The sequence below is a fragment of the Larimichthys crocea genome, chromosome III (assembly GCF_000972845.2).
Source record: "Larimichthys crocea isolate SSNF chromosome III, L_crocea_2.0, whole genome shotgun sequence".
In the NCBI taxonomy this organism is placed as follows: domain Eukaryota; kingdom Metazoa; phylum Chordata; class Actinopteri; family Sciaenidae; genus Larimichthys; species Larimichthys crocea.
The window spans coordinates 13,560,619-13,586,290 of NC_040013.1; the positions used below are offsets into that span (position 1 = coordinate 13,560,619).

The following is a 25,672-nucleotide window of genomic DNA, read 5'->3' on the forward strand; positions in this document are numbered from 1 at the left end:
TTTGTGATGTAATTCTTCCTTTTTAAGGACTTACACGTGTATCTGGGGCTCCCACTCCTCGGGCCCGCAGCTGATGCTGTGCTCCGAATATCAAGCACCGTTTCCTTTGTGTTTATTCAAATTGCACCTGCTGGTGAATCTCAGACAATGCAGAGAAATAGAGACCAAGCGTTGGTATTTGTAAAAACCCTTCCTGTCTCTTTATATAAAGCGATGGTCAAAGGAGGTAAAGGATCTGACATTTGTAATAGCTGGTGTCTCTTCTCATAGATATGAGTGAAGATGATTTTCCACTGTAAAAGGCAGATGCCCTTCATTACACTGTATCTTTCCAGCTGAACTGAGATTAAGTCGATACCTGTTTAACTTCAATAGAAGTCAAAACACTTCTCATTACTGTAGTTTCAGAAGGTTTGACTGTTATTTTGTCACAGTCACCAGGGTAAAAACAAGTATGTTTTTTCCTTTTAGTATTTAATTTCATTCTTGGTCTTGGAAATAGTTGTTTATCATAAGAAACATCAACTCAGCAGCCTCGGAAATGTTTCATTTGATTTGCTTAACTGAGCAAAACCACCAGATGTGGTCAGAGGCTGAAGCAGATGATTCTTCAGTCAAACCTTAATGATTGTTATAGATTAACATATAGGATACAATACATCACAAAACGGTCATCAAGATACACCTACAAGTCTTTAAATCTTCTATGTAAATACAAATCTTCTAATGTTGGTTTAGATTATTATACCAATTAAATCATGTCAAAATCCCGTTCTGGCTAATCCAAAATCATTTGAATTGAAATGCAGTCCCTTCAAAGAGTTGAATTGATGAGCTGCCAGATGCTTTAAAAACCGCAGAGTTGGAAGTCTTTCTAAAACTGCAGTGCAGACTACAGATCTCACAGGTGCAACAGCAAAGCAGAAACAAATCACAAACTGTTATTGAGCTGGATTTGAAGGTGATCCAGGGTCTGGAATGAAAATGATGATAGACTTTAATGTAATTGTCAGTAAATTGGTATTGTGTGAATAAAGAGGGTGTGAGCAGTGCGTGTTTTTAGTGCACACTCAGCTCTTTGGAGCTGATTCAGAACAATGCTGCTCTTCACTATCCGGCAGGACAAATGTGCTACCTGTCACTCCTCATTTATTGCTGCTTCATCGCTTTCACAGTCCAGATGCTTTTGGGATAAACTCTGTAATTCAAGAACAATGTAAACAGTAGCAGTCAAAAGGGGGGGAGTCATGTAGGTGGAGGTAGAATACATATTGCTCTTGGCACAGCAGAGTTGTGCATCACATCTTATTGAGGAGAACATTTCAGCAGTGTGGACAGGATCACAATCAAATGTTTTGATACTGATACACAATGTCACGGTTTGGTTTATCTCTCACATTTCATAGACTGTCACACATTGACTGTCAGGCCAATAGCTTTAGATCATCTGCTTATGTTTAAGGGCATTTTCATCCATTTCAAATATTTGAAAACCTACTAGACAGGGATCAAGACCAGGCTTAAGCTTGAATTTAGTGAAGGGGAATAACATCCATAATATATGACAAAGCTTCAAACGCGGCCAGAAACACAGCCCCTGGAGTTGAATCACTTAACAAAATGTCTCCAAAGTTTGCCCAGTAAGACTGAGCTGCCATAATTCCTTTTATACTGAGTCATCACAACCTTGCCAGTGATATTCAACCTATGCACAATTACAAGAATAACTTATTTGACATGTTGGAGACTGAGAGTTTCATCAAGTAACATTGAGAAGGTAGGTATTGTCAGTCCATTTAAACTCATCCCCCTTGTTACAATAAATAATCCTTGAAGTATTTTATTTTGAATTTAATTGACCTTGTATCTGCATTGATATTGCCCTGTTTTATACTTATACTCTAGAGCATGGTGTACCACCTGCTATGTAGAAAGATTCATACACGTAATGCACATATACATCCATCATTAGTCACATGCAAAAATGTGACGTTGAGGTAACAATTGTGGCTCCAAACAGGAGGAAACATTAGGAAGCAGTACGCCAACAAGAATCAACAATACATAACCTTCCTAATAGTACCTAAAGGTCATAATAGTGGCATAATAGAGAGGATATGCAGTGTAGAACGTTTGAGGAACTGATACATGTAGTTATATAGTTGATTTTCATTAATGGAGACAGTTTAACTTAAGCTTAAATATTTAATGCCTTGCAATAGATCTAATTGTATTTGTAAATACTTAGTTATCCATTAGAGTACAGTTGGTCCCACATGCCCTGCAATACAATGTTTATTCAGATGTTAACAGTTAATATGGGAATTACTAGAAACACTCTGCTGTGTCTGGTCTCCCTGGTATTATTTGTTAAAAGCTGTTTATATTCAACTCGCAGACATAATATTTATCAACTCTTAAATTAATAATACCACATTTTTCAGTAGGCTATCACTGTTCTCTGCGTTGTGTCTCTGCACAGGGAGTGCTGTAGGTTTTTCGGGGACGACGGGCTGACACCTAAGGTGTTTTTCACCAAGGTAGCTCCCTTTGGCCTGCTGTGGATCCTCACCAACTACCTGTACCTGCAGGCCCTCAGGAAGATCAACACAACAGACGTGTCAGCACTCTTCTGTTGTAACAAGGCCTTCGTCTTCCTGCTGTCTTGGATTGTACTCAGAGACCGCTTCATGGGGGTCAGGGTGAGTCCATCTGCCTGTGTGTGAGTGCATGTGTCTGTTTGAGTTTTCTTGTCCTACAGTTTACACAGAGAAAATGTTGCTGCTGCATCTTTAGATAAGTGCACAGACCACAAGAAGCAATGTAGATACTGTAATAAAATAATGATTTACTATCTGGGCTACACACCTGTGGCAACTTTCAGCTGTAATGAACAATAACAAACAAAACAAGCAGTACTAAAGTACTTCAGTAAAAGTGCTGATACCAAACTATGTAAATACTCCATTACAAGCAAATGTCCTTATTAAAGTAAAAGTACTATCAGCTAAACTTACTAAAAGTATCAAAAGTACAAGTAAAAATGGTTGCTCATAGCAATATAAGTATCTTCCTCAAAAATCCTGTATGTATTAGGCAATAGAAAATATAATGACAATATTAATAGTGATTATAACATTTAAATGCTGTAGAATGAATGTACTGCAGTAAAAAGTTGACTGATTGACTAAAGCTGTTGACTAACGCTGGTCAAGGTAGACCTAAATTTACCTACTTTATATACAATTAGTTAGTCAGACCACTCCAATGTAAAAGAAATGTGACAAGGGGCACCAATTATATTTAAAATAAGTTATACTTAATGTAAAATCTTCATCTGAAACCTAACTAGTAACTAAAACTAAATGTAGAGGAGTAAATAGTACGACATTTTACTGCAGGATGTAGCGGGGTAGCGGTTTAAGGTAACAAATGAAACACACACACTATTACATCTACTTGTATTAAATATTATCAGTGGAGCTTTTGGTTTTTGGAAATTACACTATGAGGTGATTTTATCTTTTAATTGAATATTTGATTACTTCCTTTATCTTAAAGTACAGTCTCAGATTATGTACATTGAGTTAAGATTAGGGCTCGGCCAGTACTCGACTTTTGAGGCCAGTTCAACAAGAAAATTCTTGTCACATTTGGATTTATCTGATTCATCAGTACTTCCATCAAAGAGCGATTTTTCCTTCTCACATTATTTCAATTCGATCATTTTCAGAGTCCTAAAAAGGTGAAAGCATCCAATTTTTCTCAATATTAGAGAAAACTTTGTCTGTGTTTTTTCCGCAAATCATCTCATGACAACGTATTATTTTGTATTGTATTATTACTATGCTGTATTGATATGCTGAATATGTTTGTCAGTGTTATGTCTCTTCTATGTGTCCTCCTATTTCTATTTGTATTAAATCTGTGATAAATCAATACCATCTAATAATAATGACTCGCCAATATGTCATTCTATACATAACACATGGTGCTGCTGCAAAGGCTTGCTAACAGGGAGATATGACCTTCATACACCCTTAGGCTTTTCATTGTGTCTCTCTTTGCTTTGGCGGAAAGAAAGTGATCTGAACTGTGTGTATCTATCACCTCTATTGTTCAGGGATTCACTCATGATGACAAACTCAGCATATATGCCCCCTAAGGTCTGCAAATAGTATGTGTGGGGTAGCCGTGACTGCATTTACAGTTGAACGTGTGACCTACAGACATAGCGCCGTTGAATAGCGAGCATGTCAACCCGTGTGACAGCATGATTTCCCACCAGCGTTCACCATGTCATTTCAATGCGGCTCCCGGTGTGTGTCTGCATGTGTGCTTGTATGATTTGATCCGGATGAAGAGAGACAAACAGAGGAGTAAGGGGTTTAGCTTTGTGGATTGAGGTATCTCCTTGCTCTCCTCCCACTGCACCTCCTCAGATGTTTTGCCGTCTCGGGCTCTGCAGAATGGATTTCCCCCTTTTTTTTCTTTTCTTTCACACACATTCACAACCAGCCAGTCTTTCCCTTGTGCATGCCCCTGCTCCCCACCCCCATTATCTGTGATGAAAGGCCTTGGTAAGAGACAAATACTGTAATAATCCTGCCTGTCTCCCCCCCACCTCTCTCGCTCTCTCTCTCTCTCTCTTGCTTGGTGGTGGGGATTGCAGTGTTTGGATGTCTGCAGCAATGCAGGGGATCTCAGACGAGTTTGTCATGAAAGTAAAAGAGGGGGGAGAGAGAGAGAGAGAGAGAGAGAGAGCCAGAGAGAGAGAGAGATGGAGGATGGTAAATCATCCTTGTTAAACGTGGGTTGTTTATGTGATATTATGTACGCAGAAAGCTGGCTCTGCTTTATTGGCACAGTTTGGGCACAATGGGCCACACAGGGTTAGAATCTTATAAATTGAATTTGAAGAGCCTTTGGGTTGATTTTGTGTGCTTGGATTTATTAGTTGTCAAGGGAGTTAGATGCAGCTTAATCCACATCCACGTACTGTGGTGATAACACTATAATCACATAAGCTACTCCACGCGTAGGTGTCGTGATCCTTTCCCTGCTCTGACCCTCAAATTGTGCTGAAACATCCCAAGAAACTAAAAAACCAACACATGCAGGGTCGCTGACCTTGTAAGAAATGAAAGGTGTATCTGTGACTGACAGGCAGCCTGCAGTGCAGAAAGAGCCATTTTGCAAAAGGTGCCTAAGGGCTATGGCCAAGCAAAAACACACGGCTCATTTATCTTCCTGACACCTCCTTAATGCAGAGCTTATCCACTCAGCTGGACTGCACCCTGTCCCTATTGCTACTCTTCAGCCCAAAGCACTTGCATGTACAGTTATGACTACATGCTCTCAGACATATAGCAAATACAAGTCATGTAAGTCTAACAAAGCGTAGGTGACAGCCTTAGGTTCTGATTTTTGAGGACTTTGCGAGCGGGGTGAAGCAGATGGCTTGGTGCCGCGTTTGAAGCTGGGATAATCGCAGAGGCATTGGGTGGGAGTGGGTGGGAGAGGTCGGGCGGGTAGTGGATCGAGGGGGTGGGGTGGGGTGTTTGGTTTGTAAACATGAAGGCAGTGTAATGAAAATCAATGTCAGACAATCAAGCCAACACCGAAGAAGCTGCCTGTCCTGTGCTGGAAGCACTTACAATGTAAATCTGAGAACAGATTTGTGAGCGTGCATACATGCATGTGAGGATACGTAGATACCAAATGAGCAGTCTGCTGATAATAAAACAAAAGCCACATATTAATTATACCATTACAAGCCTTGTCCTGTGAGGCTTGTCATCTCTGAATACCCAAGTAGAGGCCATGTGTGCCTGCTGTGTCCCTGCACAGCAGTCACGGCTCCGGCGGCTTTTGTCACCACACTGCGAGCGGCATGTCGTCCATCCGTCACTCACCGATGTTCCTCCTTGTATCTCTCTACAGATAGTGGCTGCAATCTTGGCCATAGCAGGCATCGTAATGATGACCTACGCTGATGGATTCCACAGCCACTCAGTCATCGGCATTACTTTTGTGGTTGCCTCAGCTTCGATGTCAGCGCTCTACAAGGTATTTTGTTTGCATTTGATCAATGGTGCATTATTGCTTCAATAAACCTCCCCTGTAGTGACACTTGCATTTGCAGCAGACCAAGAAATTTAAAAATAGCAAAACATGACATAGTCTTGTCTTATATAAGAAATCCTGGACTGGCTCCCTTCTAATTATGTAACCAGGTAGCAGAAGACAGGAGGAGATTATGAAATATGAAACTCAGCTGACAGAGGCGAGTGATATGTGAGCATTTATTTGCTGGCCCTGGACTGTGATGTTCCGATCAAGGAGTTTACAGGACAGATAGCCATATTTTGACAGGGCTCTGGTCTCCACTGCACTGCTGTCTGTGCTGCCTAATGTGATAAACACACAGCAGCGGCCTCTTGCCAAAGACATGACAGGTGCTTGGCAGGTACGGCCTCTCCAATATCTCTCTTCTGCAGATTTTGTGCATTCACGACCCCGCTGTCTCCTTCTCCTCAGGTGCTCTTCAAGATGGTCCTGGGAAGTGCCAAATTTGGAGAGGCTGCGCTCTTTCTGAGCATCGTTGGAAGCGCCAACTTTGTTTTCATTAGCTTCGTGCCGGTCATCCTGTATTTTACACATGTGGAGTACATTGGCTCACTTGCAGACATCCCCTGGGCCTACCTCTGTGGGGTGGCAGGCCTGCTTTTTGGTACGGAAAGATGACGTTTGAGACAATAACTGCATGAATAACTTTGTAGGTTTTTGTGCTTTGACACCCTCATTGTGTAGTCTGCTCCTGCTGCTCTCATTTTGTTTCTTTCCTACAGCTTTCAATATCCTGGTGAACTTTGGCATTGCGATAACATACCCAACATTAATCTCTCTTGGCATCGTCCTAAGTGTTCCTGTAAATGCCAGTAAGTTTCTTGGCTCTCCTCCCAGACATAACTTTTTAGATCTGGTCACTATTTAATATTTGATGGCAGTGAAATTGCTCCAAAAGTTATCTTCTATATTTGATGAGAATAGAAATTAAATTGGTTCTCTTCTCATTGTATAACTTGTTATTTTATGTGACAAACATAAATGTATTATTCACATTTTTTTTTACAGTGGTGGACCTCTACACATGTGAAATTCATTTCAACACAGTGCGCCTCATCGCTGTTTTCATCATCTGCCTGGGTTTCCTCATGCTGCTGTTACCCGAGGACTGGGACCAGTGCATCATCCAGCTCAGCACAAAGCTGCGCAAACGTGACGAGCCAGCTGAGAGCAGCGCAGAGGCGGGTGCTGCCACAGGGCTCAACTGGAGAGGGAGAGCCAGGACCTCCATGTCAACATTTGCACATTGACTCCATGAAACACCATGATACCATGCAAACACATCACACACAGACAGAGGGATGAAGACACACCTTAGTGTCGATTTTAGGACGTGTGACCCGCCTGGTGACCTGCCCTCTCTTTCACGCAGCTCCCTGAGTGAAAAAAAGGATTTCAGACTGCTCTCTGACCAGTAACATTTCATCCAGGAGGGGAGGCACAGACTGTGTATCATTCATTTGATGTCCATTCCACTCAGATGTTATCCGAGTTGGTGCATGGACTTGTGATGGTTGTAATCCTTCTTACCCCAAAAAATGATCAGGTCTAACTGATTGAGTCATGTATTACTCTTTGCTGAACCTCTAAATCATTCCATTCACAACATCCTTACACCTGGGAAGACTTGCCAACTTGCCTCATATATTTCAGCTCTGATAAACGAGACAGACATTTATTAGAGGCAGGCCAAACAGCTTCTGGACTTGCTGTCTTTAACATGTACACATTTACACACCTTTAAGATCCAAAGAAAAAATTGCCTAAAATGCTGAATGCCTGAAAACAAAAGGGACGCCCATAGTGGTTGTCCCTCAGGTGTAAACAAATACCTGCCTTTCATGCACTGTACATAGCTGTGTTTTCACACCTTGGATGTCCTGGAGCCGTGGACCCAATGGGCTTATCTGGTGTGGCGGGACCTGTCTGGACATCTGAGGATCAAGCTGAGCTAAAGAAGAAGCTTTCACAATGCCTCACTCTGTTCATCTTGAGAAAAGAGGTCAGGTCCTTTTCGACCACACTGATTGGCCCCCTGTGGTTTCGTGCTTTCCTGGGGGTTGATGCTCAAACCCATTGCTCAGGCCCGCTGTTTAATCACGAGAAATCTAAAACCACTATCTCCGCTGCATGAGATGGTTGAGATTTGTTTGTCACAAAGTGTGAGTGCTTTCAGTCCATCCATAAAGCACTTGCCTCACATGTTCTGTTGCCAAGATTATGGCATCGCATAGTAACATTTTATTAACCAAGCAATACAGGTAATACATACATTTACATGCATTGTTATTTAAATAATATTAGATGATAGACTTTTTTTCCACTTTCATAACCAATGCTTCAGGTACCTCAATCTTTGGATGGGCTAAAAGCACTGACAGTTTATAAGAAGACAGGCTTAATGAAAACTTGGAACTACCCCTTTAATAACTCTGAACATCAACCATAGCTATCACTGAGCCTCCCTTTGAATTCCCATCACATTTAACTTTCTAGACTCATGCACACAAAAACTGTTCTGCAGCAATTATCAGTTAATTAAATAGTTTGTTTCTCCCGGAGAAAATAACAGACAGTAAATGAAAACTGTCTCACTGTGGCTTGAGGGGAGAGGTGTGTTGCCACACGAGAATGGCTCACATTCATCCACCTCTGCTCTTTGTCAAAAAAACAAACAAAACAAAACCTGCATCTGTTATCACGAATCACATTTCTGAGGCAAGTTAACAACCGAGACAAACGTGAGAGCAGATGAGGCGCGCGCCTTGTAAAGCGACTGGTGGAAACTCTGCCTTGTTGTGAATGTATGAACATCACTCGACCACACATGCTCGCTGTTTGCTATCTGTTTTTTTTACAGTGCCACCACAGACTGCTGCAGAGAAACTCTTTAATACTATTCTTCTTCTACTCATCTGACCAAGTTGCATTTTTTTTGGAACAAACTCTTGATTCATCATACACTTTTTTTTATATTTTTGTTGCTTACTAACCTAGAAGGGACAGTGGGTGACTTTTGCAGGACGAGCATGCACGTACTGTATGAGCAGATACAGCTGACAAGTCCACTGCCTTTTCTTTGTTTTGCAATAGAGTACAATAGCACTGTTTCCCATTGTCATTCTCTATGACAATAAATATTAATACTGTATTCCTCTGGAATTATTGCTAGACATAAATGTAAACCTTTGTAAGGAATGATGATTTTTACACTGAGATGCAACATATGATTATCACATTTGAAAGAAAGAAATATTGAGAGCGTTAATAAATGATGGGTTTATTTATTAAATCTACAGTTGGGTGTCTTCAAGTGTAATCACATGTACTATATAAAAGATTTCTTTTCAATACATTTCTTTGTCCGGGTTTGTTTTTTTTTCTCTCAGTGTTGTAGTGGTGTGCTTCATCATTACGTATAACTGCAAACAGACACAGACAACATGACAAAACAACAAAGTAACGCTCTCAGTTGGAGCTGATTAATCAATCGTTATGAAATTAAACTGACGCTACTCTGATCATCTTTAAAACATTTACTGGTTTCAGCTTCTCAGATTCATGTTTTATTTTGTTGTCTGCAAAATGCTTAATTTGTCATGATGATTTCCAGCTTTTCTTTGGCTGATATGATAGTGAATAGAATATTTTGCTGGGATTGCTGGTCGGGACAACACAAGACATTTGAATATGCCATGTTATTTTTGCAGATGCAATAATTGATTTATCCATTAGTTGATCAGTTGACATTGAACATTAATCAGCGACTATTTTCATAATTAGTTAATCATTGAAACCATTTTTATTAGTAAAAATGTATGCACCAAAAAATGCATATGCAAAAATTCACTGATTCCAGCTTCTGATATGTGAATGGTCATTGTTCCGGTCACAGTGATATTGAAGCAAATATATCTACATTTTGGACTGTTGGTTGGATAAAACAAACACAATGAATATGCCATCTTGAGCTTTGGGAAACTGTGATGGACTTTGTCACAGCATGTGCAGAAATCAGACTAACAAACATCATGCTCTACTGTCACTGTTATCTGGCCATAGAAGAAAGTGGCTTGACGCTCCTTGGTGAGAGCAGAAGAAGGTAGTCTGCTGACCTCTTGTGGTCGAGAGGGGACACGCAGGCAGTCCACCCTCCTATCCGCACCAGTGGTTTCTTGCCACACAGAGCAGGACGGGGAGCTATTGTCACGGTGACACACTTTGCATAGATGCTCCTCTGAATTATGTTTGAAGTCAGTGCTAACAGTGAAAATGGAGGAGGAATACATGGCGTCATCACAGGTTGTAGTCTCAGAGATGGAAGGTGGGCCAGGATGGGTGTTGGTCAGAGTGCAGGGGTCGCTGCTCCTGCCGTCCTCTCCCTCTCCCTCTGTTCTGACCTCCTCTCCCCTGGCCACCACACTCCCCAGGCGTGCTCTTAGTTTTTGTCTCAGTCCCTGAAGAGCACCCTGAAAACGCTTGCTAAGCAGAGCATACAGTAGCGGATTGATGTCAGAGTTCAGCAACACCAGCCAGTATGAAAAGGTAACAGCAGAGGGTGGGACGAGGCTGGATTGGCCTAAGATTGCAGTTTCTGTGGCCTGAACTAGGGCCACACCTATGTAAGGTGTCCAGCAGAGGAAGAAGGCTGAGATGACCAAGAAGAGACGCACCACTCCATGGTGGTTATGGTGCTGCTGAGTGTTTTGCAGCTGTGGCTGGGAGGCACTCTGAGCCAGGAAGGAGAACAAACGTCTGGATGTAGGGTTATTCTGCTCTGTAGTAGAATCAGGGAGAGCAGGGCCGATATAACTCCCCTCAGACACAAACTGTCCACTTACATGATAGATCAGTTTTGAGGGGCCATGGAGACTCCCACAGTGCTGGTGAGATGAATCACCAGGAGAAAAAGCTTGAGAGTTTGGATTCCTGCTGCGTTGCACAGAGTCTTCCAGTGTATGGATCCTCCTGGCATGGCTTCGGGCTACCTTGACGATGTTCACATAGCAGAAGAGGATGACCACTGCTGGTATGAGGTAGGAGAGGGCAGCCATGAAAGCTGTGTAGCTGGGACTGCTGGCCCAGTTGACTGCACAGCTGTACATGGGAACCACATAGTTGACATTGCCCCATCCTAGCAGGGGAGGGCAACTGGTCGCCAAAGCCTGCAGCCAGATCCACAGGACCACAGCACAGGTCCTCCACAGGGTGCAGCGGGAGCTGTAGCGCAGGCAGTCCATGATGGAGTGATAGCGGTCGAGGGCAATAGCAGCTAATGTCAACACAGAAGCTGTACAGTACACAGAGGAGGTGTAACCCACGTATGAACAGAGGTCCTGTCAGACAGGAGAGAGACATCATCAGATATAAACACACTGGATCAAAGTTTAAGAGAATAAGAGGTAAGCTTTAGGTCATGTCAGACACTAATACTGTGATGTTACATGACATGTAGCTTTTTATAGTACTGGACAAAGGTGACGTACAGTACAATCCACCCATCCACGGTTCAGGATTGACAAAGCAACAAAAGGCATCACTCCAACACCAACCAGGAGGTCACTGATGGCCAGGTTCATGATCAGCACTGACGTCACGGAGTGGAAAGTCTTGTTGGCAGCCACAATAACAATGACAAGAATATTACCTACACAGAAATACACACAGAGGTCAGACCGGCTGGACTTTAGACCACACAACAAACCAAATCTGTAATCCAGCAATAGAGCAAAAATCCACACAGCGGTAAACGTGTCATTTTAAAACTAAATTCAGAAAAATGTGAAAAGCCTGATTTGGATGTAAATAGTTCTGTATAGAGTGTAAAAACATTCTGATTTGAGATAATGACATCGTACTATACAGTCATGCAAGAACATTTGATATTAAGGTGCTTGCAACAAGCATTAGTTAAGGGGTAATAAGGGCCTTATAAAATGCTTAATATGACTGTATAAGTGTTAATCATAGCACCATAAACACATTTATTGTGAGAGTATAAAACATTTATAAGCACTTGTTAACTTAAAAACATGAAACGTTATGATACAGTTGTTAACAAGCATCTTACAAGCCCTAACTAATGGTTATCCTAACGCATTACCAAACCATGTTAAATAAAACTAGATGCAAAGGGTCAGTTTATCCAAATACAATGCAGATTATTTTGGATTCATTTGTTCAGGGACTGAAATAATATTCTTGCCACCACCAGATTAGCCTACAAAGATGTGAATAGAATTTTGTTGGTGGTGTTCAAAGGATTGAAACATTTAAATCCAACAGCTGTCTTTTCATAAACAGTCCCAGCCCAGGTGGCTGAGGTATCTCAGGGGATTATGTCATTATATAAGAAATGTTTTTTTTTGTTCTATCATTATTGTTAGTTATTTATTATTATAACTATTAATATCTTTATAATATTCCTTCACCTCCTTCTAATCTGTTACCTGTTAAATTTAATTTAAAAAAAGATAAATAAATAAAAAAGTAAATATTACGTTACAATTGTAATATTTACTCATCATTATATGTCATTATACATGTTGTATTGTCCTTACAAATTATAAAACTGTAAAATAAAGTATTACAAAACAAAACACGAAAAGAAAAGAAAAAGATTTTAGGACATTATATCAAGTATATTATATCATATTTGTTAACAGGTTGTTCATCTATTTTGTTCCAGATGGTCTACAGCTCTTTTCCAACTGTCTTTTTGCTGGAGTAACTAACGTCACTAATCGTGTCATGTCACTGAGGTGCTGGAACAATAATCCAGAACTGATATGCTTTTGATTATAAGTTAAGAAAAAAATATTTAACATTTAGAGTTGAAAAAATGAATCAAACTGCTCATTTTGTACCTGTCACAGCGCCCAAACACATCAGCACCATGAGTATCTCCAGGAGCAGCTGGGCCCGCCCGGACACAGCGGGCCCTCCGCCCTCTGTCCCGTTCACGCTGACCGCTGCTGCCGCCTGCAGAGACAACGACCAGGAGCCACCCAGGTCATCCATGTCCCGCACAAACAACCGCTGTCCTCACATGATGAGACACGTCCAAGCGTGATATGATGGAAAAAGAAATGAGTGTGTTCAGACGTGCTCCATCTGCTTCCCCCTCTGCTCGGACGGTCTCCAGGTGAACCAATTCCTTTATTCTAGAAAAGGGGAGGGAGGAGGATGCTACTGTACCTTATTTAACCCCTTCAGTGCTCCCTGTGTTGATGCAATCAATAATTCAATAATCTATTTTTTTTTTTAAAACAGCATGGACATAAAATAGATAAGAATGTCAAAACTTTATTTATTCTTTCAACCATATCAAAAAAGTAGTACAATTTAAAATAAGCAATAAAAACAATGCAGAAAAGCAAAAAGCAGCATTTTAATACATAGCAGCATATTGACATTATACTTTAGTCCTGTCCAGACATTTCCTCCTCAAAAAAGGCAAGATTTCCATGTATGCTTCTGCTTTGCCAACACAGATTGTCTCCATTAACATGACAGCATGTCCTCATTCCACATCAAAAACTCATCAGATAAACAGACATGTGATGTCCACTTTGCTGCTCAGCTGCATTTCGAGTTGACTTCAGATGAGGTGAGGCGTTGCCGTGTATATTCCCAAATCAGGAGGGCAGCGCTCACGTGAACGTTGAGTGAACGGATGACCCCCTGTTGGGGGATTTCCACACACACATCAAACATTTGGAGCAAATTGGCGGGGATGCCTTCTCGTTCATTGCTATAAAAAGGAAACAAGAAAAAAAAAAGAGAATAAACTGTACAGTAGGACAAATCACATCAGGTCATGTTATAAAGGTTTATCATGTAATGTGATAAAGCTGCTAAGAGTTATTTGGGGCTGATATTTAACAGCTAGAGGCAGCAGCTGGTTCACTTGGCTTAGCTTTGCAATAAAAGCCTTGTTTTTACACTTTGCTGTTTGTACGGATTAAATAAACAAGATATGTGGTTCATTAGAGCTTTACATGTGCCGGTAAGCGTACTTTGGACAGAGCTAATCTACAAACAGAACTGTTATCCGATGATAGCTGGTGAGTTCCAAGATTGGGACTGAGCTAGCTGTTTCCCATATTATCATCATTTGTGATAAAATAAGATAACCAGCTGCTATAAGCAAGGAAAGGAAGGAATGATTTGTATCATATATACCACAATCAACATTATATCTAACTGGGTGCTTCATAATTTCAGCTTTCAGCCGGCGTAATGATGCGATTCAGATGATTCAATTTAAGAACCCTTACGATGAGCTGCAAAGTTAATCTTAATTTTCTCAAGTCCTTACAATTATGAGGAATAGGCGTTTTCGCACAGATGAATCATGAGATCAAGTCCAAGAGCAATTCAATATGTAATTCGACTGAGTACATCCTGAGATCCAGCAACACGGGCCATGCAAAGCAAACATAAAGAGGTAATGAGTTTGGCATTCAATGAGTCTACAGAGGGTGCCACGCAGTGAGAAAGCGTGATTTGATGAGTTACACTTATCGTGAGTGCAACTGGGTGAGATAATAGCGACCTGATGAGAGATTAGAGCCGTGCCGTGCCGTGCTTGGGGAGGCTGCAGCTGTGAAAGCGCTCGAGAATCAGCTCACACGTGGGGGACTTAAGTTAACAGCGCTGCTCACACCTCTGCGACTGAGCAGGGTGAAACAAAAACAGGACACCTACATGGACATGGTAAATATTAATCTCCCTCCTCTCTGCCAGGCCGGCTGCACAACTGCAGTTTGATGAGGAAGGTGACTCATACGACTACTGTCTCATACTGCATGTGCTTATAATTACAGAGTAAGTAGGTGTGAGCAGCTACAAATTGTTTAATAACATGATTTCTTTGTGCCCCGTTGATCCAACGCAGGGCAGCATCATGTCTCAAACTCCACTAGACAAAGGTTATGTTTTTTCTGCTGCTGTCAACATACTACACATTGGTTTGAGTGATTTATTTCCTGTGCGCTTCTCCTCAGGGAGAGCCAATTATAGGCCAGCAAGCCCCGACAGGTACACCATGGAGAGGAGAGGCGCAGGCCCCGCAGGGTAAGCCAGTAAACCGGTGAGAAAGCATTGAATAGCCTTGTCAGCTCACGCCTTTATCTATGTGAGAATCACCAGGGAAGACAGACGCTTGCATTTATGCAAACTGGTTGCTTGTCGGTTAATGCATTGATGGAAATAAAAGCATTTTTGTTCTTGAACATGATAGAGTTTCTAATGTTGTCATACCCCAGAAGGAGCAGGGTCTTCTCAGGGAACTTGTAGTCCTGGAGGCTCTGACTGTTGGCTGTCTGCTCCACTCCAACGATGCAGTACCCCTCACTCTTCTTTACCTGCAGGAAGTCGGTGAGCTCCATCGGCTTCACCTGAGGGACAGTTTATAATCTCAGAAAATGATGTAAATCAACGTTTCATTTCAAACAATCAGTGTAAGACCTGGTCAATATACATTTTTAAATGGTGGACAGCAAATACATTTTCACACACATAAATATGTCTATGAGGACATCTAGCACAGGCTGTGGTCACATTTCTGCTCCACATGGTGGATGAAAAGACACTCCAGACTTGGAGTGACACTGGGGTATCAGCAAGGACAGGGGAGACTGCTCCCTAAAATGTTCCCAATAAGTGTTTTTATTATTATAATGAACTAGAAATGTTCTAAATCACCACCAAGGCACACTTCACAATAAATGAATAAAGCCATTAACTACAGCCAGGACTACAGCTTACTGCTCTATTTGCTTTGGCACTTAACTGTTCTGGCTCTTCAAGTTCTCAGGTTACTAGCCCACTGGGAAACACATTGTATAAGACGGAGTCATTTTTTTTTACCTCTAATAGAGGAAGCCACAGCTCAGAGGAGACGCTCAGGGACTGAAAACTTTTGTCGCTGACATGGCGGAGGCTGTCCAGAACCAGAGCGCTGGCCCCAAAGATTTCACAGGTCCTGCACAGACCTGGAACAACAACAAACATGACAAACATGGACAAAACATTAAACTTGACATCTATCTAGATATGATTTTGAATTGCCATGAAATCATCTTGTTAGAAAATGACACCTTTTTTTTTTATTTTTTAGATAATACATGGCTGTCATAAAATGGCTACCAGTCCGAGCAGATCAGGATTAGACATACTGTATATAAAGAGCTACAGTCTGTATTGGCAATTGAGAGCGTGATTTCAAGTAAAACATTTACAGAACAGCTAATGTTCTTGCTTACATCATCCAGTATCAATATTGGTTTTGAAAATGGGTCTTTTCCTCTATAAACAAATTCTGATTGATTCAGCCTCTTATCATCTGAGACAAAAGCACTGGAGTACACTCGTGCAGAACATAACATAGACGTGTCTATGGTGAAAGCTGAACATTCCCTGTCTAAATTCTGATAAGAGTGTTCGAGCGAATGGTTTCAGCGGCAGCTGTATTTGACCTCTTTGCCCAGATCATCATTATGAAACCAAACAGAAGCTTGTAATGTTAGTTACATAAATCAAGGAGAAACTCACAGACATTTCACATCTGCTAACTACAAAGTGCCATAAAAATGTGAAGTAATGTAATTTGCCGTGCAGTTCCCGACCTCCTAAATTGGTGGGCTTGTCGATAAGTGAGGCTACCACCAGCAGGGCGCCATGCAGTTTGCCCAGTCGAGCGGCCCTCTGTTGTGGAACCAGCTGAAGTTCGGGCTCCTGTTCGTTGATCCCCAGCCTCCAGGGAGTGATCTTCTTCTGCACCTCAGTCCAGCGGTCCTCCTTACTCTGCTCACCTGGGAGATATGACACCATGTGCAATTAGTCAGAGATGAGGTAAGATTATCGTGTGTTGTATCAAGTGGTACCAGTTCTTGTGAGAGGTGCTAATTTACCTTTGTCTTGCTGGATCCAGTCTCCAGGCTGGAGCTGGTTCAGGTCGGGAGCAGGATTTCTTAAAGGGAAAGATGGACTCTCAGAGAAACACGACAGTTTCTCAAACTTCCAGGGTGGAATCCACTCATCATCAGCCAACTCTGACAGACTGGGGAAAGTATAGAATATGGTCTAGGAAAGAAAATAATCATGTGTTATTATATAATGTTACTGTATTTTAGCTGGCTTCAAATGTTCAGCAGAAACATACTAGCTCACCTCAACGCTGTAATCCCGGATAGGATGAAACGCGCCAAAGAAGAAGTGCTCCTGAATCCTTATCCAGTTCTTGTTGGCATTTCTAAATGGTGAGACAGTAAATACAAACCCAAATGAATACATTTCACATACTACAACAAACTTTTTGCAAATGTTGTAGCTGTTCTGCTCTCACCCTGTGCTCTGCATGGCCTCAGCCTGGTTCAGACAGGCTTTGATCACAGTGGACAGTCCTCCAAAACCCTCGGCGCCTTCCTCTGCACGGACTTCAGCCAAGCTCCACACCCTCTTCAGGGCCAGTAAGGCATACAGGCGCACGCTGAAGTTATGGTTGAAGCACCACTGCAGGATGATATCCAGCGCCGTTCTCAACTGCACTGCCTTAAAAACACACAGGGAGAGAGAGATCTTGTAGATACTGAGATGTGATGCAAGAAGGGTGGTGTTTTAGTGGAGAAAAAAAGGTTTTACCTCATCCTTAAGATTAGAAATGATGACGTTGAAATGTACCAGGACTGAAAGGAAGGTGCAGCTGCTTGTCTTGGTCTTCTCATGATCCTGTACAGAAAACAAAGACATTAGCCAACAATTCAACTATTATTTCAAGTATTTTCCAGTGTATATGTGTCCAGAATGGGAGCTCACCATGCTGAAGCAGGTCCAAAAGCTGTCCATGTGTTGCGGATACTGGACAAGGATCAGAATCATCATCCACTCGATCAGGTACTTGACTGAGGCCTGGTTACTGCAGAATCCGGCCTCAAACACACGTTTCACCAACGTGGCGACAAACTCCTGCATAATCGCACACACACTGTCACTGTCTGAGTGGTTATTTCCTGTGTGATTGTAGATGTAAGTGTAATTGTCTTACCTCTCTGAGTCTGGGCAGCAACAGTAGCAGTGTCTGCCATACTCTGTTTTTGATACGATGTTGCAGGGAGTTGCTATAGTAACGCACTTTTGACTTTGATATGTCAGTATCCTGGCGAGATAGGACGAGGGATGATGGAAGGAGATAATGGAAAATGGTGTTGATTTAGCTGCAGCTGTCTTTATGAAAATATGCCACATGTGCTAAGATCAATTCAGAATGTCATAAAGCAAAACAAGTATTTGTTGCCACACATAAACAAAGTATAAACAAATTACATATCACAGCCCGACTCATTGTTACCTCTATTTTAAGCCAGGAATCAAAACATCAGAGGATAGGAGTTCATTTAAGTTGCAATATGAAATGTCACAATTAATAGCATATAGCATATATTAAGATACATGAGACAAAAATCTTTAAAATTCTTTGGTCTTGGGCAAGTTTTCTTGTTTACTGACTTTCAGTCAAATCGTATCATAATAATTTGATCATATTCATGTTCAAATTAATGATTTCAAGCAAACAACAAAATTTAAAGAACTGTTTATAATTTTAGATTTTTTTTGTTCTGTTTGAAGAGTTGGAAATGAATGACATTATATATACATATGATTCTGCATTTATCATATTATACTGCATTTAATTTTTCTTTATATTTATACATTTTAGTATTTCCAATACTATCAAGTGATAATATTGTTTAAATGTGTGGTATTGAAAAAAGTATTGAAGAATCTAAACTTTTTGACAACCTGTGCCCAAACTAATCCACAGCCTACCTTTTTCAACAAATCCATAACCAGTTCCTCCATCAGTCTTTGATGCTGCAGATTAGAGGAATCCAGGCGGCTGAGGAAAGCCAGCACACATGTGCGAGGCAACTGATCATCCTTGTTATCACTGGAAAATAAAGCAGTGGTTCGACTGTGAAAGCATCGCTACAGCAAGACAGACATCTAGTGGCATCATTTTAAATCACAGCTATGAAAGAGAGAGTTACCAACTAGGAGAACTGCAGCTCACCTTGTAACTGCAACATTGGCGGCACACTCTTCGCCGAGTTGCTCCACATATGTTTGGACATCCTGAATGAGCCTTTGAAAGGACAAGATAAAACCATTAATGTTAATAGCCCCAGAAAACTCTTAAATAAGTCTGTGAAATTCTGTTGATAGTTACCGCTGATCTCTCCTGAACACTGGTCCATAGACACAAGCCTCACTGAGTATGCTGACGTGGCTGAAAACACTAGAAAACAATGTGTCTGCCCTGTTGCTGCTGCCTCTGTCTGTAGGCAGCCACATCTCACAGCAGTGTTGAAGCAGCACACCGAATACTCCACTCTTTGACTGTGACAGCTCCATCAGCTCAGTGGCAATCTAAAAACAGACACAAAACACCACCACCACATGTATAAATGCATATATTATAGAAGGTAAATCACCACACTAACTGTCGTGGAAATTTAGTTAGCTAGCCCAATTCGAATCACCTGCTTCAGGGTGGTGACGACTGTCGGAGCCTGGGAATCTGTCAGCACGAGCAGTTTATGGTGGAAGGCCATGGAGATGAAGCCTTTCAGAGCCAGCCAGAAGTCATGGGCATTAGTGGACAGCCCCTGCACCAGCTCCCAGCTCAGAGTCACAGCCTCCACACAGAGGACCTCCTCAGAAAGTAGTAACTGAGACCAAAACATCCCCAAACTTGATCACAAACACGCTTTTCCAGACACTATATTCAGTTTCACTCTTTAAAACTGAGAATAACATGTTATACCGAAACAGACCTAAATTGATGGACACTCACTTCTGGCAGCACTGTCTCCATAAAGGTGAGTACAGGCAGCACCAGGTCACTGGGCAGCAGAGACAGGGCCTCCACACTGCAGCCCAGAGCAGCCTTGAGAGTCTCGGACACTCTGGAAATCTCTACAGACTCGGGAACCCCAAGAGACTTAATAAGGAAGCTCAGACAAATCCACTGGTCCCGCATAAAATTGGCAGCGATGCGTCCCCAGTCCTTCAGCAGACGATCCTGCACTCCTACATCGCTATGGAAAAAAATATATATATTGTACCGTATCAGGCTAGGATTATTCTGAAAGGTTTTATCCATGAATCTCAAATCATCTAAAAAAAATCATCAATCAAGGCAGTTAGTTAAAGACTTACTCTGAACAGATTATAGACACTGACCTTAAACTGTCTCCTGTCTGTGGTCTTTGCAGGCGTTTATTGAAGTTTCCCACAGAGGATGGACTTTGGGAGGCAGATGGCCCTGGACTGTAGAAGTAGTCATTCAGTGATTTCAGGACAGAAATGGTCTCTGATTGCATGCCAATCACACCCTGCTCCACAAGACTACATACTGTAGCCAGGGAAGCCATAGCAACAGCTCTTGCCACCTGGTTTCCCACAGAGTGGATCTAGCAACGGAAAAAACAATCAGTGTTCAATAATCAAACGACTAAACTGATTCATGAAATTCCTGTCCTGATGTCTAGGGCTTAAATATTTCACTTTGTACCTGCTGACTTGGTTCTTGCAGGACACTGAGGCTGTGCTTGATGAGTTTAGGGAAATAGGTTTGCTGAATTTTATTACGGTGCTGTGGTGCAGAACTGTACATGACCACCAGCTGCCGCAGGACACACAGATACAGCTCTGCCCGCTCCACATCAAACAGCTGTTCAAAAAAACAACAACAACAACAACAACAAAACATGCACACGTCAGAGCTAGCCACTAGGGGAATCGATGGTAATTGCAGTGATTGTGGCTTGCTTGACTTGCTGTTTACCTCCTGCAGCTCCCCAAACAGTCGCCTCAGGATAAACTCCTGGATTGGATCGACAAGTTTAAAAATGAGCCTCTCCATGGTTACCATCACATTATCCACTGTGAAAAGCAGAGTGAAAAGAGTTCAATGTCACACACTCCCGAGACGACATGAGTTACTATATCTGTCCACCTACTGTACACACTGCAAATGCATGAGTGTGGACCTGACAGCTCGAGCAATAAATCACCGTTATCCTTACAAACCTGGCTCCCCTACAGTGTGCTGACAGCTTGGTATTCCTCCAAGCTGGAACAGCTGGAGGACGAGCTGAAGGCTCTTGTCACTCTTACGCAGAGGCAGGTAGATATTGGTGCTGACTCTGCTTAGAGTGTCCAGCAGCGGAGAGAGTAATGACTCCAGAGTGTTACTCTTCTCTGCCCCGAGTTGATCTCTCTCCATGTCCACGCACAACAGAATAGCCCGGGCCAACTTTTCAGCATCTTTAGGGTCAGGTAACCTCTCAGTGTGACCTGAGGAGCAGGGAGTATAACTTAAACCAACTCCAACAAGTGTCTAGAGATTTATATGACTGGTCTTGTTATAGACTTACCTGTGCTAGCTGGGACTCGGAGATACATGTATATCTCGCTTTCAACATAACCTCTTATAGTTTCTTTCTTTGTGGCAGCACCAGTACAATCTCCATCCAGAATCCTGGGCTTGAAACTGCCTTCATTGTCCAATAGCCAGGCACATAACTGCAGCATTGTCACAAATACGTAGGGTCATACATCTTCCCTGATGTGTCATTCAAACATGTGTTACGTCTTTAATACAACGTACCTGGTTCCAGATCTGTGTGCCTCTACACAGCGACTCGTCTGCACGAAAATCCATCAGGAAACTAAAAACATCGTCTAGGGTCACTGCACTCTGAAATGAGATATTTCAATTACACAGTTTGCTAACATTAAAGTTCTGCATGAAAGCACAGGGGTTGGGCAATGAACTAACAAACACCTGACATTGCAAACAGAAACACCTGACAATGCAAAGTCAAACTTCTTCCCATTGTGCAGCATACCTATGTAATAAACAACACATGTCTGGCCCTTCTTTGGGAATGTTATTTATCAGCTAGAGACATTGTCTTGACTTGCATAGCCATTGTTGTGCTACTGCAAAAGTTTGCTCTGAAACATAGAGCCTAACCAAACATGTGGGGGTGTCTGACAGTAAGATAAAGCAGTGAGAATGCTCCCTATAGTGTAAAAATGCTGCTGACCCTGTCCACAGCAGTGCTTTGCTTTACTCCCAGGGTCTGTTTCTCCAAACTGGGAGAACGCTGATCGCTGTGTACTGTAGGTTAGACACTAATAGACCTTTTTCACAGCAGCCAATTTGACATGAAATAGAAGGGTAAACGCAGTGTTACCACTGATACTAATTAAAGTTCCTGTCATATTATATTGTAAGGTGTTGTATTGTATGTACACTATTTGTGTCTTACCACATCCATGAGACAGAGGGCGCCGTTCAGCAGGAAGCACTGAGCGGCACCTCTCAGCAGGACTTGATGAGTGATCATGGTGCAGCGCAGTACCTCCCTGGGAAACATAACAAATTAAAATGAGCTTCCTTATCAGGCATAACGAGCTGTGACACAGTCTGAAAACATGACTGTAAACTGTAGACATGATAAAGTACCTGAGAGCAGTCAGCCCGTTGATCCCCAGCAGTGGACTCGATGGGAGTTTGGATAGAGCTTGGGAGAGGAACAGGAGGGGTACCGCACACCAGTGCTTGGAGCACAGCTGCTGAATCATCTGCAGCAACATATGGCCTACAGAGCGAACACGTTAGTCAAATAAAGACAGGGACTGTAGCCATGAGAAGTCCATCAGACCATTATTAACATATATGTCCTGTGGCTTCTGTACCTCTATGCTCTGGTGGCAGGCTGCTGAAGAAGGTGGCCATGAAGACTTGGAGTTTAACACCAAGCTCAGGACAGTCTCCTACGCTCTGTCCAACTGACCTACATGTGGACAGAAGGTTGGTTAATAAGGACCAGTGTAAAAAACAAAACATTTAATAACACAGTAATACCTGATGAATTTTATTTTTGAAGCCCCACCTTTGGAAGAGCGAAGTTTCAGACAGAACATCCATGAAAGGGCCAACGATGAACTGAGGAGCAAAACAACAGGAGATGGGAAGTTTCATGCATAAATGATGTAATAATATGGCAAAATCACATTGAATACACAACAAACAGGCATCTGAGCCCAGTGGTGGACTATCTTAAAATAAAAAAATAAAAAGGGCCCCATCGTTGTGATGGGGCACCAGCGCAAAGAAAGTTATGATGCATTTGTGGTTAATTAAGTTATTAATTGTTTTATTATGTGAGTATAACTACTGCACCTCATAAAACACACAGGGAAATATTAACCATTTAACTGGAAAGGCACTCAAGAGGGCACTTTATCATGTTTTATCTACTACAGGGGCATCCAACAGGGCATTTCTGCCAGCGTCAGAGCCTGTACCTGAGAAAAGGCCACAGCAAAGTCTGGCTGCTGCAGAACCTGCAGCTCGAGCAGATGACACACTCCCTCTCTCATTAAGGATTTGTTTTCACTATGGAACATCCGCTGGTACACACACAGCAGCCACGAGGGGTGGAAGAGGCCTTGACCTGAAGCTGCAACACAGACACAGAACACGCACAAACTTCCAGAATGACACTTCATATAACAGATTTTATGCCAGGTTACTTTGGTATATGCATCACATTTGCAGGTGGATGCAATTTAAAGCTGTTTAGGTGACTTAATTTAATTGAAAACTTCTTAAAAGTGGTTACAATAAGTCCAACAAATGTGTGACAATATGAGTACAGCCCTTTTCATTCATAGAAGACCAACAAGGTGGATTTCATCTAACTGTTTAAAGTTTAAACAGCAGCATCACTACATCCAAGCTACACCAAAACAGAGCCAGACACATCTGAAAAACACAAAAACAACTCCTTATTTTGCCAAACTGTAGTGTTACCTTGACTGTCGTTCACTGTTGTTTGGATCAGCGTGTCTATTCTGTTTAAAACTGGCCGGACTACATGAACCTGCAGAGGAAAAAGAGACAAGCAACATTACAAAGCTGTAAATTATGATGCCCACTTCTGACCCAACAGTAATGTGGGATTTTCTACCTGGTTTTCCTCCAGGGTCTCCATCACCAGAGCGTAATCCTCCCAGAACTCTCGAAGCAACTTGCTCCTGTTGGCGGCCCACCTGAACAAGACCTCTTCTGCAACAATGTCATGAACAGTGAGAAAAGAGAGCATGCGACAACCAGTGAACAGAGACAGAAAAGGTGAGTTTTTACCTTCCCCTGGTGGAGAGACAGGACAGTCCACCCCCTCCTCCTCTGACAAGGCCACGCACTTTTTCAGCAGGTACAACGCCCTCTTACGTGACACGCTGTCTCTGTGCGTGAGTCCATCCTGAACCATCGTCCAGAACATGCGGGACAGACGAGGCTCACAGGAGGACGAAGAGGAAACCCTGTGAGGTTTCAGCAGGTGGTCTGACAGGGCGGTCAGACACAGCAGTGCCCGCTCTGTCACCACAGGTGTGCGGTCAGTGGTGTGCCAGCTGCACAGATCACCCAGGATCAAGTCCAGGCTGCTTTCTAACCTCACACCGCTGCAGCAGGTCAGCAGGGTTACGAGAAGCCGGACTGTGATTTTGGACACCAGTGCATCGGGGAGTGTTTTGATGCAGGACAAGGCGGATGTCAGGATGGTGAGTGTGAGCTGATCATCCACTGACAGAGAAGGTATGAGAGCAGCCATGACTTCACTAGCAACCTCCACATTGAGTCGTCCCGCACCGGGCACCTCCTCCTCCGACAGCTGGAGCGACGGCAGGACAGACAGAGCTACCCGCCCCGGCACAGCCTCGTCACACAGCGGGACACAGACACTCATGAGTCGGCAGGCAGCAGCGGTACTCTCCCTGCTCCGCATGCCTTCACCGGCTTCTGCTGATATTGTGGAGAGAAGAGGTAGACACTGGGTCCAGATCACCGACTCGATTTTGTCTTTAATAGCTATTTTATTCGCAGCTGTCAACGGAGTCGTGTCCGAGTCGGTCATGAGTGGACCGAGTCCCTCAATGAAAGCTGTCAGCGCCCCGACTCGCTCCGTCCCCGGGCGAGAGTCCCTCGGCCATGACAGAGACTCAAACAAAAGGCCGTAGTCAGGAGAGCTGGACAAAACCGCGTTAATTAAAACGGAATACATCTTAGAGAGCTGCTACATTAAGGGGAATAAAGCAGCTAAAGAAAACCTGCAGCCGGTGTTACTCACGGCTGCCATGAGCAGCACGTTTTTCTACACGGAATGTAAACTTCCGCAAACGTAATCACAAACTCTCGCGAGAGTTGGAAGTGTCAGTGCAGTAGAGTAATGGAGTAGTAACTATTAGTTATTTATACTATCAGTGAGCACTACTTCAAAAAATAAATCTACTAAGGGGATATCAAATGTACAAGGGCCAATAGACACACACATAAAGATATGTAGAAATCATTTATTAGTTACTAGGCATATATAAGAAACATAAAAAAGAGCAAGGACTAAAAATGAACAACAAGAAACTAGATATATCTTTAAAAATCTTTTTTTTAATTCAGAAAAAT

The 25,672-nt window shown here is 42.5% G+C and overlaps 3 protein-coding genes across 4 annotated transcripts in view; 1 reads left to right on the forward strand and 2 right to left on the reverse strand.

Annotated features, from left to right (window-relative positions):
- The window catches only part of slc35f3b (solute carrier family 35 member F3b), a 44,466-nt gene extending 34,574 nt beyond the window's left edge, over positions 1–9,892 (forward strand). Inside the window, exons 4-8 of one of the 2 annotated variants that reach the window (XM_010756742.3) lie at positions 2,483–2,702; positions 5,944–6,069; positions 6,541–6,733; positions 6,852–6,941; positions 7,138–9,892. In XM_010756742.3, the coding sequence (XP_010755044.2) occupies positions 2,483–2,702; positions 5,944–6,069; positions 6,541–6,733; positions 6,852–6,941; positions 7,138–7,379 (871 nt within the window). In that variant the 3' untranslated portion in view covers positions 7,380–9,892. The remainder of the gene's footprint in view (positions 1–2,482; positions 2,703–5,943; positions 6,070–6,540; positions 6,734–6,851; positions 6,942–7,137) is intronic. The other variant, XM_019275639.2, reaches the window with a different exon arrangement.
- A 256-nt stretch (positions 9,893–10,148) lies between these two features.
- On the reverse strand, positions 10,149–13,251 carry LOC113745708 (5-hydroxytryptamine receptor 1D). The gene is made up of 3 exons (XM_027278503.1): positions 12,996–13,251; positions 11,616–11,776; positions 10,149–11,465 (listed from the first exon to the last, which is right to left on the reverse strand). The coding sequence occupies exons 1-3, from the start codon at positions 13,147–13,149 to the stop codon at positions 10,149–10,151; spliced, it is 1,632 nt and encodes a 543-aa protein (XP_027134304.1). The 5' UTR covers positions 13,150–13,251.
- Positions 13,252–13,418: 167 nt separating this feature from the next.
- tarbp1 (TAR (HIV-1) RNA binding protein 1) lies at positions 13,419–25,436 on the reverse strand. Its single transcript, XM_019275638.2, has 29 exons — positions 24,356–25,436; positions 24,180–24,277; positions 24,023–24,092; positions 23,515–23,669; positions 23,100–23,152; positions 22,903–23,000; positions 22,670–22,805; positions 22,473–22,569; positions 21,806–21,895; positions 21,573–21,720; positions 21,226–21,492; positions 20,981–21,078; positions 20,708–20,866; positions 20,377–20,606; positions 19,988–20,231; positions 19,674–19,862; positions 19,361–19,560; positions 19,205–19,276; positions 18,961–19,081; positions 18,179–18,289; positions 17,950–18,099; positions 17,776–17,862; positions 17,480–17,685; positions 17,305–17,386; positions 17,046–17,217; positions 16,761–16,946; positions 16,003–16,127; positions 15,394–15,530; positions 13,419–13,882 (listed from the first exon to the last, which is right to left on the reverse strand). Exons 1-29 carry the CDS (start codon positions 25,272–25,274, stop codon positions 13,708–13,710), a joined length of 4,875 nt encoding a protein of 1,624 aa, XP_019131183.2. The 5' UTR covers positions 25,275–25,436; the 3' UTR covers positions 13,419–13,707.
- Between the last annotated feature and the right edge of the window lie 236 nt (positions 25,437–25,672).